We start from the raw sequence: 17,626 nt of genomic DNA, 5'->3' as shown, positions 1-17,626 counted from the left end.
CCGAAGGCCTCCGGAGCGTGCGAAGAGTTGGTAGGCTTTTGTCTTTCAGATGCCGGAATGCAGTATGAAGACCTCCGGAGCGCACGAAGAGTAGGTAAACCTTTGCCTTTCAGATGCCGGAATGCTAACCTGTTCTTTCTTGTCTTTATAGGTGTTGCTGAAGACTGGATTCAGGATGGTAAGCCTTTTTCCTTAGGCCCAGGACTGGATGCAGAAGACACGATGAGCGTCCTGCTGCAGAGGGTGCAGAATAACGCAAAGCAAGATTCATACACCGGGTGTGGTTTAAATAGCCTCCTGTAGTGCTTAGGTGTCTCCTTCCACAGCCACGCCTAAGTAAGAAAAGAGTTCCTGGTAAGAAAAGAGTTCCTGCCTTCCAGAAGAGTTCCAGTGTTCTAATTCTAGGGAGTGGCTCCAGCCCCACCCAACAGGAAAAGTAGTTCCAAACAGAAGAGGATCAGAGGCTCAACTGGCAGGCAAGTAAGCAGCATGGTCTGCTGCAGGTAAGTCCACCCAAGCATTATGAGCCCGGCGCTTCCAGCGCTGGGACTGGGCATATTTATGAGCCTGGTGCCACTGGCGCCAGGACTGGGTCCAAAAGGTCCCAATTGGGACTGGTTGGCACTCGGAACCTGGGTTATGGATTTGCTTCCAAGGGAGTTGGGAAAACCCTGACCTTTTGGAAGCAGAGATCATGACAAAAGGTCCTTCTAGAGTTTACGTCTGTGCGCCAAACCCAGACATGTCTTTTTGCTCATTCGACTTTGGCGGGCTTCACAAGTGAAGACCACCTCTGGCGCCCGAGTGTCTGGGGTGAGTAGGAAGTGAGGGAGGCGCCGAAATTCCCTATGCTTAGTATCCTAGGAGACCCAAATGCACTCTGTGGTGATTGGCTGGCTGACTGTCCGGCAAGGACAGCCACCCTGCTGGGTGAGTGACAGCTAGGCTGGAATGAAGTCATCAGCTGCCTCTTTTTCTTCATTTGTACGGTATTGTAAAATAAGACAGTGAAAGTGCTTGAAACTTTTGCAACTCACAGGCCTAATCAGCTTGCGACCCAACATATGATTCTTCTTGCTACAAACTACTCCTAAGAACTTGTGCAGAGACTTTTCCGTCTACTTACCAGAACTGCTTTGTCCAATGCAAGACTTTAGTCCATTGAATTTGGCCTAGCCTATTGAATTGAACTGACTCTTCTGGTGAACTCAAAATATCTAACACTGTCTAAGAATACATTATAACCTTTTATGTTCTAATAACCTTTGCCTTTTACTCCCCTGGAAAGTATTCTGAATGTAGTAAGATATTCATGTCCCCAGCACCCTTGTTACTAAAGTTACCTGTGGTTGTAGGTTGTGTGTGGGCCATCCCCAAAAGGGTCTTATCTGATTCAGAAACTTAGTGTACAGTATTGAAGTATATTTGTGTGCGATTATATGATTGCCTCTTTCTATTGTATGTTTTATAATTGAATGGTTAATAAATTAATAAGTATTTAACCAAGAAACCTTGAGTGTAAGAGTTCATTAGGACACCTGCGATTGTAGATCTCTAATAGCATTACTGCTCACATTTCTCCTCTTGAGATAAACATGGCTGCTCAGCTCTGCTACCAAAACTGTGCAGTACAGACTTATACCAAAGGTTGGTTTGTTTACACCTGCAGTAATCATAAGGACTCACCCTGTAGCCCTTAATCCACCCATCTGAGATTTTTCAGGCTTTCACACACTCAAGATGCCCGCAAGTTATCATCTCTCTTGTCGTCCCTAAACCTTTTTAGGTATTGGGACAGGGTCTACCAAAACCTGGCTATGAGGGCTGTTTCTACCAACTGATCTTGTTTCTATCATCATTCAATTACATAACAGCCATTCTGGGGGAGCCTAGTGATTACCCATGGAACGCACTTGTTTCAATAATTATGATCACATGACATCTCAGCATGCTAGCCATCTATTTTATTTGTTGTAATGCATCTGTCTGTTATCTGTTCCTGCGCCCTGATGCCCGAGGGCTTTCGGCGCAATACAAGTATACAAACAAACATAGAACAAACTCACTTTCACATATACTTTGCACTTTACATGTAAACTCAAAAGTACCCAGCCAATCAAGAATATCAGCTTTAGCATCATACTCACTCACTGTTGGGTATGAATTGATGTAGTAACACTGCGTGAGACTACACAACACTTATCTGCTTGGTATTAGGTAACTCACCTTTTGGTATAGGTCTGTACTACACACGTTGGTAGTGTGACTGAGCAGCCAGGAGGGGTAAATGTGAGCTGTAGAGCTGTGACAATGAAATTCTCAAATACAAATAGCAAAGTAACACTTACACCGAAGGTTTCAGTTAAAAAAAAATATTTATTTAACATCAATTTTTAAATCAGCATTCTTTAAAAAGGGTGTTAGAACAGTTTTCCAGAAGTCCAACTAAGGGCTTAGTAAAACCATTCAACTGAGGCAGTACAAGACTCCACTCGTAGTATAAGGCTGTTCCACCCGAGTTCATGGTACCGTAGACAGAGCAGCCAGGCTTATCTTAGGTTGGGAGAGAGGGCTGTAGAATTAGTACAAATGAAATAATAAAAATGGTCCAAAGAAACACTGAAACACTATGTATGTGACAAAGGATTTATTTAAATACAGGTAGGGCCAGATAAATCTAGGGGTAAAGACGTACTATCACACAGTACATGCAATCACAATTCAAAACACTATGCTTGCAGGTGCACAGACCAAATCATAAGCCTTACTTGGAACACCTAACAGTAGTTATAGGGAACTCAAAACCTTTTCATACACATTCAATATAGGTAACACCTATTCTTGGAGACTAAAAACCAATGGTTACTTCACAATTATATTCAGAAATGCAAGGGCAGTAGACCCTAGCAGTTGTACAGTGACTCTCAGTACAAATCACAATCCGTCAACTGGACAATATACTTTTTGTGAACTGAGGAACGCTTATTGCAGGCACAGTAAAAACCTATAACTACTTTCGTGATAACACACAGTTGTAATAGGTGAGTAAAACCTAAGGGTGTAAATATTCAATTACAGGTGCTTTTGAGATCAGTGAAACACAGATGGGAATAAGCAGTAACTCTTGTAACTTATTTTTGGATGGCACACAGCTAACTCAAGGTAAGTAAAACCCATATACTTCTTTAATCTCACAAGGAGTCCATGTTAGATATTTCCCAGCTATACAAGTGACTGATGTATGACTTGTAAGGGACAGTTAGAACCACAGACTCTGGGTTAGATAGCACAGGGGAAGTAAATCCTAATGTTACACTTTACTGAATTACTCTTATTCTAGGTAGGCACCAACCTAATACAGACATTCTGGACAGGCTAGCAGCAAGTCAGGGGAAGCAAGACCTAGTTAGGGCACACTCATACAATTATCCCAAAAGGCATAATCTGGTGAAACCAACATTGCTTTTGGGAAGAGGCACAACCTAATCACAGGTGAGTAATATACCTTCACAGCTCCTTTCTATTAGAATGGCAAAACAGTTTCTAAGGAAAGAAAGATGTTAACCATACTTTTAAGAATAGTGCATCACACATCCACGGTAAGTAAGACATGTTTTAACTGTTCACTCTTAGAGAGTTACAGTGACCAACCAACTCTTTTACAAGTAAATAACTTTTAAACACTTAGTTTCATTTTTAGGCAAAATACCCAATCCCTTAAAAGTCTTTGACTTATTATTGGAGCATGATTGTTCAGTGGCAGAAGGGGGTCACTAGGATCTAGAGTCCAACAGGCAGTGTCAAAAGAGGTTCTTAAGTAGCAAAAATCAGAGTTCCTTAGGAAGACTGGGCAAACATGTGAGTACTTGTAGAATTGGAAGAGGGTCCATGGGCTTCACAGAAGACACCCTGGCAGGATTCTAGCAGTGGGACTGGGTGCACTGGATGAGAGGCCTTACCATCACAGAAAACACCAGAGGTACACAGAAATCCTAAGATTTAAGGTAAGTACATACCCAAGCCAACACAATACCTCAGCATTGAAGATTTTGCAGCAGGTCAACATCAGGATCTGCAGCCAAATACCCAGGCAGTGGATTCCTTGTCATGGTGACTGAAAGCAAGACCTCAGAAGGAACATTGCAGCAGGAATCAATGAAGTAGGCTGTAGGCAAAGTTTTCCTTGTGGCTGAACGCGGTTCTGCGGATTTGGCGCCATTTCAAGGAGCACAGAAGAAAAAAGAAATTGTGGTCGAATTCTCGTCGTTACAAAGGTCCAGCACTCTATTGAGGGGACTTTCTCGGACTTGATTTGTGTCTCTGGAGATCCACCAGGATTCCCACGCAGTTTCAGCGAGATTCAGAATTGGGAAGACCATGCACCGCACAGCGGCTCGAGGTACCAGGGTATTGCTGCAACACAAGGTGGCAGCAAACAGTGGGAAGGCTCAAAAAGCAGGTCTTCTTGTATCTAGTGGATCTCACCAGACTCTGGGTCATAGTTTTTGGTGTCCCCGGGTCGACTGGAAAGAAGGGCTACAGCAGGGCTTTCATGTCGCTGGAAATCGTTTCTGCCACTTTTCCTTAATCATCCTCTTCGGTTCCAATGGTCGACTTGTCTTCAGCTTCCAGGTTAGCAGTATTCATCAGGAAGTACAACACAACTTCTGCTTTCTCTCCCCGCATTTTACAAGGGGCGGTCTGGTTGTCCAATCAGGACAGCCAGCCAGCCCCCCACTGGGATTTGTCCCCATTCAGGCAAGGAGGAAGACAAAGGGCTGTGGAGGATTGGACTCCACCCTCGCTTCCTGCCCTCACAGACAGACTGGAGCCTGGCGGGGAGTCCAGGGGACTCACGGCAAAGATAAAAAAAAAAAATAAAAAAAAACACAAAGGAATTTCCCGCCCTGGATGTCAGGGGAAGGAACAGGAAAGGACAAGAAAGACTAAAATGGTGAATAAAAGAATACGGGGCAATGTTGGTAAAACGAGCACCCTTAAATGCCTTTACTGCAGCTGTGAACACAGCCTGTGTTAAAAGTGCATCAAATGAATAGAAGGTATCACTGCCAACAGCCGTTGAAGGTAAGCCTGTCCCTGTAACAGTATTACAGTTTTAGTGTGAAAGGGGATACATTGCATCTCCCCAGCACTCCACATAAGGTGGGGTGTGCTGGCTTCACAGATTAAAATGTAAAAGAGATCCAAAGATCCTTTCTACCCTTGGGAACAGTAGCTCTTTCAAGGGTAGTAAAAGAAATTTTAAAGGGGGAGCCCCTTGGGCAAACCAGCAACATGCACTTATTGCAAAAAAGTTGTTAGAGGATAACTTTAAAAAGACACTATGGAGAGTCAAAAACATGACACCCATTAAAAGAGTAAAAGGATTCTGAGAGTGTGGAAAAAGGTTCCCACAAAGAGGTATTAAGGAACAATATCCCACTAGTAAAGTAAAAGGTTCTGGGGTTGACCCAGGTCAGGAAGATTTACCATTTCTATGAAAATCTTAGCAAAGGGCACGATATGCAACAATCAAATATACTTTAAAAATACTTCTCCAGAATCTGCACAAGTTAGTTGTTCGTGGATACTCTTTGGATATGCTTTTTACATACTTCCTACACCCGGTGGTGACTTCATTCAGAAGGACAGTAATGATATCACATTTATATATCACTAGTTATACTTCGAATACAGGAAAGGTTAAAGGAAGGAAAAAGGTTAATCAGGTTCTCCGGGCATGTGAGAATACTTAAATCTTCCAATGAAGTCTAGACAAGCCTTTCACAGCAATAACCGCCTAAAAACAAGTTATCACCTATGAGGGCTAGAAACATCAAAGTCAATGGACGAGAAGAGTCTGCAGGGAACCAGGACAGCCAAAAATCTATTGGAGCACAGTCTATGGAGGTGAGGCACTTCTTAGTTAATAAAAGTCTTTGCACAAAGTTAGAGAGTTTTGTAGAAATCACTTGTGTAGTCACAATCTGTTAAACCTGTGAAATGCAGAGTTGGAATCAACTCCAGCAAAAGTAACCAATGCAAGTCTCAACTTAGAAGAGCACACCAAAAGACACTGAAGAAAATACCCCAAGTCTAAACATCACCTCTGGTTTGATGAAGAGTGGAGCAGCTAGATTCTGTCCTGTTGCAGCAATGCAGATCCTGGGTTCCTGAGCCTCTGTCATGAGGACAAGAGGGAGGACGTCTGGAGAACTCCTGCAGCAGCAATTTGGAGGTTGTCGGCAGCTACAGGCTCTTTTCAGATCAGTACAGTACTTTGCAGTTTCAGCGCTCAGTTAATAGCACCACCACGGATCTCGGATACCACTGTCTTCCTTCACTCCTTGAGTCCTGCCCTCTGGTGAAGGGACTCTAGCTCTGGCCACCCTGCTTCTGCAGGGTCCTTAAGAGACTCTTGGAGCACATAGCTGAAATTCATACGTTTCATTCGACTACAGATTTCTCGACCCCTGGCACTCGGTTCCTGCAGCAGCGAAGAAGTACAGCCAGTCAGGTAAGATTATCCAGTGGAGTTCGTCTCAGGGTTAGTTGGTCCCACTAACCCAAGGGAAGAAGTCGTCCCTTCCAGAGCTTCTCTTAGTTTCAGCACAGCAGCAGGGCTTCCCCGGGCAATTCAAAGGTCAAGGAGGATGCAGCAAGCTTCATCGGGTGTTTTCCCAGTGGTCGACTCAGACTTGTAGTCCCGAAACCCTCGCCTTTTAAGCAGGTTTCTCCCATTCATGCACATCCTAGGCTGTCAAACAGCAGAGCTGAAGCCTGCCAAGGGCAAAATGAACAAAGGGCTCAAACCTGGTTTGGCGCACAGAGTAAAACCCAAGAAAGATCTTACAGACAGAAAATGGCAGGAAAAAAGACCCCTGGGTGCTAAACTGCAGATGAGGATTCAGCCCGTGGCAGAAAAGCACAATGGTAGGAAAATACTGCCACCAGCCATTTAAAGTAATGAGGGTAATATACAAAATGTTTCATGAGAATGTAGGATAAGGGGCTACTAAGTAACTCCCCAGCACTCCAAATAAGATGGGGTGTGCTGGACCTACAACGAGAAAAGTAACCAAAGTCAATTTCCCTTTACTATTCTTGGGAACGGTAGTTCACACAAAAAAAGGTATTTAAATCTTATGAGAAATCTAAAGAATTTCTCAGTGACACTGCACCGAAGGTGATGTGTGTCACCACGCAAAATGTAGATGCCTATGTAGTTTGTCAGACTCCAAAAACTGAAAACACAATCCAAATCAGGTGAAAACGCATGAGGGGTAGAAAAAAAGCTCTCTCGCTCCAGGGTTAAAATGAAAAAGTCCTGAAGTCCAGCAAGAGCTGGGGTCTCTAAGGTGGGGGGAATTCTGCACTAAAATGAAAATTCTTTCTAACACTCACCAAATCTTTGGGGAGACCAGGATTCCTGCTCCTCGAGGCGTCAGACAGAGCACTCTGAAACGTAAGTGGAATCAAGGGACAACCTTTTCATGTCCAGCTCATACTGAATCTTTTTCCTGCCCAGCTGCAGTTCTCTTCATCATTTCTTTCTCCCTCATTTCTGCCTGCATCTCCATTCTCCTTTGTTCAAACTGCATTTTCATTTTTTCTAATTCGAGAACCAGCTATTCTAGAAGCAGCTCTGCTGGAGTGTCGGATACAGGTATGGTGAGGGTAGGTGGTGGATCAACAATCGCATTTTCCTCCACTTCATCATCTACATCACTTTCTGGGAGATGAGGACTAAATGTCAACCTTTGTCCATCATGGTTATCCAGATCACTTCTGGGAGTAGGGGTTATAGGCCTACTAACAATTTAGTAATCCAACAAGTTTTGGATTAACTCAGCTTTTTTTCCCCCTCTAGTACAAAGACATGTTTCTTTACACTAGTTTTTCAACTAGTAAGATTAATAAGATCATCTGCCTTATGGTTTTCCAAAGTGGACACGTTTTAGTACTTTACAGTATAGTAGCCTTAATTGGATTCTTTGAATACAATGCAACCAGGAGTCAATGTAATCCAACCTACACAAATCCCACCAGCTGTAACACCAGGGTAAGGGTAGTTTTCCCATGTCCTCTGGAAGGTAGGACTTGATAAAACTATCCGAGTGGATTGCAGATCCAACTCTATGTATCAATCTGTACTACAGCTGGAACCTGGTAGAGCATTTAGGCTGTTCATAAAATGTGAGCGGTAGGCAAGTACACTGAACCTAGCTAGTAATGCACAAAGAAACACAAATGCATGACATGCATTACTCACCAATCATTTATGACGGTTGAATCTGCTTCGACTCACATGCTGTGCATATGATCTGACATCTGGCAGGAATTGCAGAGTATTGCATCATTTTTTCCAAAGATCAAAAAGGCACCTCGACATTGGCATGACTAACACTATCCCTAACGTGACCTGTAATGTACCCAAAATCCTTCACGTGTCGAGGTTCCCATAGGTTTTTGTTATGCAGCGAGGGAGCCTTACAGAGGCATGACTACAGAAGAACGTAGGTGCAAGATGTTTAAGTTCCTTCTACTCCAAGAGGGGCGAAGGTTGGGCGCATGTGAATCTAAGCAGATGCAACCACCAGAAATAAGATTACAGTGAGTAATGAAGGTCTTCTGATGTTTGAGAATCTGCTTAGATCACATGCTGTGCATATACTAGCGAGCAGTACCCAGAAATGGCTGTGGGATGTGTGAAGAAAGAGTAGGAAAGAGATGTCTTAGTACTGCTTGTCCAACTCAGAATCGTACTTCGAGTGTGTATCTAAGCAGTAGTGTTGGGTAAAGTATGAACAGAACTTCAGGTTGCTGCTTTGCAAACTGAATCTAGAGGAACATTTGCGATGAATGCTATGGTAGCCCCTGTGCCCAGAGAAGAGTGAGCTCTAGGCATAGAGTGGCTCTCTCTTGGCAAGAGATTAACACATTGTGAGGCAATTTAAAACATAAGTGGAAATCGATGATTTACAGACATGGTTCCCCCTTCTCTACCATGTGCCACAGAGACAAAGCATTGGTCTGTCTTTCTTAGTGGCCTAGTCATTTCAAGGTAGTTTATTACTGCCCTCCACACATCTAGCGTATGGAGGTTTCTTTCTGCCAAGTTAGTGGGGTTTTGAAAGAAAGTGCGAAGTTCGACAAATTGGTTCACATGGAACTTCGAAATGAATTTAGGCCCAAAACGTGGGTGAGTGCGCAAAACCACCTGGTCTCCAAATAGTTACAAATGGGTCCTGAACTGAGAGGGCTTGCAGTTAACTCCCTTTTAGGCAAGATTGTATGTAGTAACCCTGTGGGAGACTACACCAGCCAGGTCCTCTTGGCAATATGTAAGCCACCCTTTGGTATAAGTCTGTACTACACAAGTTGGTAGGGTGACTGTTCGGGAGAATTCTCAGAAATATGCTAATTTCAGACCCCCAGCAACTTTGCTGGATTTTGAGGACTTTTTTTTTTAACCTGGAAAGTGCGAGACCCTTTTCCCCCCACTCTCTCAGGTATTTCAATGAGATGTTGTACACCGTTTCTTTTGATTGTGAAGTCTGACAAACTCCATAGGCATCATCTTTTACATTGTGTCACACAGCACCTTCAGTGCAGTAACACAGGGAAGTCTTCCAGATTTCCCCAAGGTTTAAATACCTGCTCTGGGATAAACAACTGTTTCCCAGAGCAGTAAAGTGAAATTGACTTTCTAGATCCAGCACACACTTACATTAGTACCCGCCGAGAGTCTAGCAGTATGCAACACGCATTCTGATTGGCTCTCGCCGGGTTCTCGGCCAGGATTCCAGGCGCCTTGTCCTCAGCCGGGGGCGTGGCATCCCCTCAGCCAATGAGGAGGCTGGAAGCGGGGCCATCCACGCTGCTGAGAGGCTGCCATCGCCCCCCATCGGGACTCGGGTAAGGCTTTCTTTTTTTAGTATTCCCTTTCCTGCCTCCCCAACCCCCACTTGCCTTCTTGTTCCTGCTTCCCCGCTGAGGGACGACGGAAGCCTGCAGCCGTGTGGAGACTCGGAGCGGGCCATCCACGCTCCGCGCCTCCACACGCCTGGAGGCTTCCCTCGCCGGGGTAGCAGGTAAGTTTTAAAAAAAAAAAGATATATATTTTTTTTATTCCCGTCCCACTCCCGCCCTCCCAACCCACTTACCTTCTTTTTGATCCTTTTTCGGGAACGGACGCGCTGGGAATACTTGTGTTCCCAGCGCATCCGCTCCCGATGGCCGCCATGGAAAGGGAAAACGGACTCCGTTTTCCCCATTTCCCGGCAGCTATTTTCTTGGGTCATTTTTTTTTTCGGTCCGGAAACGCTGAAGTGTTTCGGAACAGAAAAAAAATGCTTTTAGTGCCCCAGTCATGCAGATATTGCTGGCCGGAGTACTAATAGCAGTATGACCCTCGCAGGGGGGAAGGGGGGGGGGGCATTACCGACTCAGGTAATGCCCCAGGGCCTTCGTTAAAGGCCTATAACTATGGCCCCCGGGGCATTACCTTAGTCGGTAATGCCCCCGCCGCTCGGGTCATATTGCTTAAATAGAGTGCTGAGGGGTTACTTAGTATGCCCTTTGTCTAGCTTCTTATGTAACATTTTAATGCTACCCTTTCCTCACTGAATGGCTGGTGGCAGTGGATTCGTTTTAATGACTGCGGTGTACATTTACGGCGGGCTGCGTTCGCAGCTGCAGTAAAGCACCCAAGGGTGCCATTTTTGTCAAAATGGCCCCGGTTGTCTTTTTTCGCCATTTCTTTGTAGAAAGGTCCTTCTTGACATTTACTCTGCGCGCCAAACCAGGTGTGGTGCCATTGTTCGCTTGGCCTTTGGCGGGATTCACGAGGGAAGCCCGCCTCTGGTTCCAGGGTGTCTGGGGTAGGCAGGAAGTGAGGGAGGTGCCCGAAACTCCCTGTGCTTAGTCTCCTAGGAGACCCAAATGAACTCTTTGGTGATTGGCCAGCTGACTGTCCGGCAAGGACAGCCACCCTGCTGGTGACTGACAGCGAGGCTGGAATGAATGGGAGATAACTGTATAAAAAGGGAAGTCTTTTGGCTTGGAAGGCAGAGTCGACCACTGGACGAAGGAACCGAAGAAGAACTTGAAGAGGATGCCTGCTGCAGCTCTTGGACCGTTCGTCTGCCCGGTGAAGCCCTGCTGCAGTGCCGAAATGCCAGGTTTGCATCAACAGAGATGCCCCTGCAAGGACGACTTCTCCCTTTGAGTTGGTGGGACCAATCAACTCCATAGTAAGCCACCTGGACATCCATCTCGGAGCTGATTGAATTTCCACAGAGTTGCTAATGGAAACCCTATAGCCAGAGTGCGGGACCCCAGATTGAGTGCATTACTTTTAAGCTGGCCAAGAGCTCCAGGAAGATCCTCCGGACTCCCAGGAAGCAGGACTGACCGAGCCTGAGCCCCCAAAAGAGTGTGGGACCCCAGAAGCAAGGAAAGTCCATGTTGACAGCCAGGAACCGCAGTGTTGCTATTTGCGGTTGACGCGAGGTGCTGAAACACTGCACAGCCACTGAAAGTGAAGTTTGCCAGTTGCAAGTTGCAAGTTTTGACCATCCCATTGCAGGAGTCCCCCGACTTCCTCCCTCTTGTCCCCACGACTGATGCTCAGGAACAGCGAGAGCTGCACAGGAACAGGAGTCACGTGCTGCATCTTTTCTTCGTTTTAAAGGTACTGTACAAAGTCTGAGAGAACTTACCTCTTGCCGTAGAGTTGCTTGCATCTTCTACTACTCAGAAGTCTAATCAGCTTGTGGCCCTACATTTGATTCTTCTTTTCATCAAAGACTTCTAAGAACTTGTGCATAGACATTTCTATTTACCTACCAGAGGTGCATCATCCTATATAAGACTTTTGCCCATTGACTTTGGCTTAGCCTATTGTACTGAATGACTCTTTCTGGGGGGATAATCTTTTCACTTATTACTATATGATTCAAAATAAAACAGTGATATATTAATGTCCCCAGCATCCTAGCAATTAAAATCACCCGAGAGTGTAGGTAGTGTCTGTGGGCCATCCCAAAAGGGTATCTACTGATCTAGAGATTAAGAGTGTGTATTTCATGAAGTGTATTTGAATGTTGCTAATATATTGCTCCCTTCTGAAGAAGGCTTATTCAAACTGACTGATAAATAATTGTTTATTCAAGAAACCTTGAGTATAAGTTTATTTGAATGCTAGTAACTGTAAATCTCTATGTAACTCCACTACATCTCACATTGACCCCTCTTGAGATAAGCCTGGCTGGTCAACACGCAACCAAAACTGTGTAGCACAAGCGTATACCAAAGGTTGGGTTCCCTATACCTGTAGTCAGTTGTTTGTAGTGTTCCCAGAGGGTACTGCATGCAAACTTTGCCTAACAACAAGACTGAAGCGACCACTGCTGTACTGACCCCGTTTTCTATGCATCAGAGGAGCTCCGAAGAGGACTTCTTCCCTTAAGCTGGTGGGAACAACTAGTCCCAAGACAAACAATGAAACGAGCCATCTTCCAAGGTCCTAGGAGTTTTCTCAGAACTGCAGAACTCCAGCACCAGGAGACCTGCTGTCCATTTTGAGTATCGACGTAGAAAGGCTGAATCCGTCCAAATCTGTGCTGAGCCCCCCAAGGACACTCCATCGATCCGATCCAATTCACCCGGACCCCATAACCAAAGTTTGGGACTGCAGGAAGCGAAGAAGATTGACAGGGCGAAGTTTGTCCTTTGTTGGTGCTGCTGAAAAGTTCCAAAACCGCCGTGTGAACCAAGAAGTTGCTGAAAGTCATGCCACAGTTACCCCTTCGAGACTGCTGCTGGAAGACACCGTCCATTGTCCTATGTTTCGTCACCAGACCAAGGAATTCAAAGGTCGAGATCCAGAGCTGCCACATTATAGAGGAGCCAACACGAACACTTTCTTCAAACTCAAGGTACTGTGGGGGAAAACGGTATTGCTTACCCGATTCTGAGAAGTCGCTCCAGAGCGTTGGAGTGCACCTAGAGGTGTCCAGGACAACCCCCTTGATGGCTCCCGTGGGTGCTTTACTGTAGCTGCGAACGAAGCCCGCGGTAAAGGAACACCATGGTAGTTCAAACAAAACCACTGCCACCAGCCATTCAGTGCGAAAAGGGTAACAAAAAATGTTACATGGGAAACTAGACAAAGGTGATACTAGGTAAACCCTCCAGCACACCTAAGATAGGGTGTGCTGGGTCTAGAAAGTTACAAAATTTAAGTAAAGTCAATTTCCCTTCACTGCTCTTGGAAACAGTAGTTTCACCAAGAGAAGGTATTTAAACCTTTGGGAAATCTAAGAGACTTCCCTGTACCACTGCACTGAAGGTGCTGTGTGTCACAATGCAAATCTGATGCCTATGGAGTTTGTCAGACTCCAAAGTCAAAATAAACAGGCCAAATCACACAAAGATTCATGAGAGAGTGGGAAAAGGGTCTCCCTCTCTCCAGGTTAGAGAATTCTCCCCAACACTTCGCATAAAGAGATGTGTGCTGCAGTAGTAAAACAGATGCATGTAAGAGCTATCGAGCCAACAGACTCCAAAGTACAGGTATAATACAAAGAACGAAGGTTCAAAAGACCGAGCCCACAAGAATGAATGAGTGGAAAAAGGCTCCACTCATTCAGGATTGAAAGAAAAGTTCCAGAAGTTCAGCAAAATGTGCTGGGGGTCTCACTAGGAGAGCGGATGAAGCATACACATAAATCTCCCTATAGGAGTGGTACTCTCCTCTCCTGCTTCCTCCTTTCACAGACACACTGAAGCCTAGGCAGGGACACCCAAGGGTTTCTGCCAAAGGCAGAACACGCTTTCAGACCTACTACTCCCAGAATGGTAGAAGGCCCAAAACACGCACGGAACAAAGTATGTATGAACTGTGAGTTAGCAGACAGTCATTCTCTCTACCTGAAACAAACAGGAATATATTATTTCATGCCCCTCAAAACACATGCTGGAATTTCACAAGCAATCAAACTAGACCAATTCATACCTGACCAGCAATAGGAGGAACATGGTCGCCATCTTTTCTTACTGTATCCTCCACGACAACCGCTTTAGAAGCCAATAAACCTTTAACAAAAACCATACAAAATGTGTATTTAATTAGTGTGCGATTTGTGTAAAATCAAATAAATATGCATGAAGTGAGAGCTAAATAATGAATTCTGTTATAGCTATGAACAGGATACTCCAGAAGTAACTACAACCGTGCTAGCACAATTCCTGAAAAACAGTAACCAGGAAAATATTTTTGCATTTACATTTGTAATGAAGTATTACACAATTTAAAACTACAAGCACCAAAACCCCAATTCCCAGCCAACTGTGCCTACCTGCTTGTCCACTTATTGATTTATTTCAAATATTGCAAATTCTGTAGGATCTTGCAGAAACAAATGAGAAAAAACCAGGGCAATTACTGCCCAAAAATAAACACCACAGAAGAAACTGCTTCCGTCATAGTCCCAGGTCATAGAATTCCTTAATGCGCTCCATTACCGCCTTTTCTTGTAGAATGGCCAATCTTAAAAACCACTCCAAATGATGTAAAGATGCAGACTTATGCGGTGCAGGATTTCCAGGATACCTCATGGGATTGCAGAGAGCTTGATCCAGCAGATATCACCATGGTCAGGTGCTGGCAAGCAATTTTCTATCAGAATACAGAAGCAGCACCAGCACAACTTCCCTTTTCGTGATATGGCTGAAAATCTAAGGATAGGTGACTTATGGGATAAGATCTTGCAAATCAAAGCACCAACAAGGGTCTTCTGAGATCAGGCGGAGGAACTGGATTTGACTGGCTCCAGTGTGTCTGGAGGGACAGGAAGTGAGGGGGTACCCGAAACTCCCGCTCTTTGTCTTTAGGAATGCCTGAATGCACCCAGTCCTGGTGAGCTGACCGGCCACCCTGCTGTTTGAATGACAGCCTAAGCTGTGCAGGAATGGGAGAAACCGGCTTAAAAAGGTGAGGGTTTTGGAACTGGAGGCAGTCCATCACTGGGAAGAACACCCAAAGAAACCGTGAAGGAAGCTTGCTGCATCCTCCTGGACCTTTGACTTTCCCTGTGAAGCTGTGAAGCCCTTCTGCTGTGCTGAAACTCCTTTTTCCGATCAACAAGAGATTGTCCGGAAGGGCCGACTTCTTCCCTTGGATTAGTGGGACCAACTATCCCCAAGACAAATTCCACTGGACCATCTTCCCCGACTGGCTGTACTTCTTTGCAGCTGCAGAAATCTAGTGCCAGGGGTCGAGAAATATGTAGTAGAGTGCAACGTCTGCAATCCGGCCAGAAGCTCCAGGAGTCTCCAAAGGACCCTCCAGAAGCAGGAGGACCAGAGCTTGAGTCCCCTCACCGGAATGCAGGACTCCAGGAGTGAAGGAAGCCCAACCGGTATCCAAGATCCACGGTGGTGCCGTTCACCACGCACTAAAACCGCAAAGTGCTGTTAATCCGAAAAGAGCCGGTTACTGCCGCCGACGTCCAAATTGCTGCCGCAGGAGTCCTCCAGACATCCTCCCTCTAGTGCCCATGACTGAGGCTCAGGAACCCAGGATCTGCATCTCTGCAACCAGACAGAAGCGAGCTGGACCACTCTTCTTTTAACCAGAAGTACTGTTCAGACTCAGTGTCTTTAGCTTTGCTCTTCTCAGTTGAGACTTGCAGTGGCTATTTTTTTTAAAGTTGATTTCAACTCCACTTTGCACAAGTTTAACAGCTTGTGATCCTATAGTCATTTTTCTTCAGAAACTAACTTTGTGAAAGACTTATTACCTATGAAGTGCCCTGGCTCCATAGACGCTGCTCCAATTTACTTTAGCTGTCCAGGCTCCCTGCAGACTCTTCTAGTCCATTTGACTGACATCGTCTGTCCCTCATGTCATATTTAACCATTATTCCTGGGAAAGGTTTTGTCTAGACTTCATTGGAAGATTTAAGTATACTCACCTGCCCCGAGAACCACCTGTTAAACCTTTTTGTTCCTTTTACCTTTCCTTTCTGCAAACCTCAATCTGCAAACTATACTAGTGATATATAAATGCCATTACTGTCCTAGTGAATGAAGTCACCTCCGGGTGTAGGAAGTGTGTGAAAAACATCTGAGTATCTACTAGCTTTGTGGTGAGTCTTATTTTGAAGTATATGTGATTGTTACATATACGTTTTTAAAGAATGCTTATTTAAAAACGTATGTTACATAACTATTTATAACTGAAACCTTGAATAAGTGTTACTCGACTATTGGTTTCTGAATTTCATTGCTGCAGCTCTACAGCTCACATTTACCACTCTTGAGATAAGTCTGGCTGCTCAGTTACACTACCAACTTGTGTAGTACAGGCCTATACCAAAAGGTGGGTTACCCAATACCAAGAGGACAGTTGTCTCCCACAGGTTTACGACATCAGTTCTTGCCCAATACTGGTGGCAGGCGGTGGGATAAGCATTGAGTGGTTATACTAACTATTTGCTGTACTTGTGCAAACTAAACCAGCCACAAGGCTAAGTTCCATCAAAAAGTTGAGCAATTGTAACATGCCAAATATGGCTAGCTTTAATGAGGCAGCCCGATTGTCCTGACAGTATATCAACTGAAAGACGTGTATAACCAGGGGTCTGACTGAAAGGGAAAAAAGTGAATTACAAGGTTCTTAAATCACAAAAATGTGGGTAGTACGCCTGTAACCCCTACTCACCCAAGTAACGTGGAAGATAATGATGAGAATGCTAGTTTAGAGTCGGCTTCAATCTTCAATACGAGTCAGAAGAGGTAGCGTCGTGTGGGATGTTTCAACCCACTAGTCCAGGCCATGCAACATTACTGTACATTGCTGGCAGCAGAAACCTCAGAAATGGCCACTGGAAAGCATGCGGCTCGCAAAAATCACCCAAGATTGCGCAGTAAAAATCTGAAAAATAGGCCGCCATCCACTTTTGCCTATCTCAGTGAACACAGGAGACCACTGCCAAAACCCACCATTGGGCTTCCCACAAAGTAGCCTGAAACAACTTGAAAAGGCAATGCTGATTGCCAAAAGAAACAGAGCTGTTTGGAAATCAGTTTTCTTGGTTGTCAAATTGTAAAATAAATTATGGCTCACAAACCACTTAAAAGATCCAACCTCCTTGTTGGGTGTGCCACATTATTCTACTGCAAGAATCCACATAAATACAATGTCAGCAAGAATCCTATGTTATCAGAACAAAATTCACTTTTAAAAGATACTTGATGGAAAGAAATCTGTCAAAAATATTAAATCTGACAGGAGAAACTTGTGTTTTAAAAAGTAAAGATGCCAAAGAAGGGATTTCCATCAAAATGCCATATAGAGTGCCACACATCGATTTCATGTTGAAAGACTGGAATTAAAGATATGTTTGTTTATTTTAAATTTATAAATGTAATTTTTCACAAGGAACTATGTTACAATTGACCATAAGGCAACCTAATTCAGCTAAAACTTCCAAGAGGCTTTCTTTTCCCCCGAGAACCTCCCACCTTGTTCATTCCCACCAAAAGGAGATGATTTCGCATTGGCATGTTAATCAGAAGGGGAGGAGATTTCCTCTGCTGCCCTGAGGAAGAAACAATG

General features: G+C 44.7%; 1 protein-coding gene across 6 annotated transcripts in view; it reads right to left on the bottom strand.

Moving 5' to 3' along the window:
* PHF20L1 (PHD finger protein 20 like 1) overlaps positions 1 to 17,626 on the bottom strand; it is a 1,153,412-nt gene that overhangs the window by 838,208 nt on the left and 297,578 nt on the right. For all 6 annotated transcript variants that reach the window (XR_011278670.1, XM_069621650.1, XM_069621651.1 and 3 more), the window contains one exon: positions 14,021 to 14,100. Coding sequence is in view for 5 of the 6 variants with exons in the window: in XM_069621650.1 (XP_069477751.1) it covers positions 14,021 to 14,100 (80 nt within the window). In the remaining variant the exon portion in view is untranslated. The remainder of the gene's footprint in view (positions 1 to 14,020; positions 14,101 to 17,626) is intronic.

This window comes from Ambystoma mexicanum, chromosome 5q (assembly GCF_040938575.1).
Source record: "Ambystoma mexicanum isolate Mex_15411 chromosome 5q, UKY_AmexF1_1, whole genome shotgun sequence".
In the NCBI taxonomy this organism is placed as follows: Eukaryota; Metazoa; Chordata; class Amphibia; order Caudata; family Ambystomatidae; genus Ambystoma; species Ambystoma mexicanum.
This window is presented reverse-complemented; position numbering and strand designations above follow the sequence as displayed.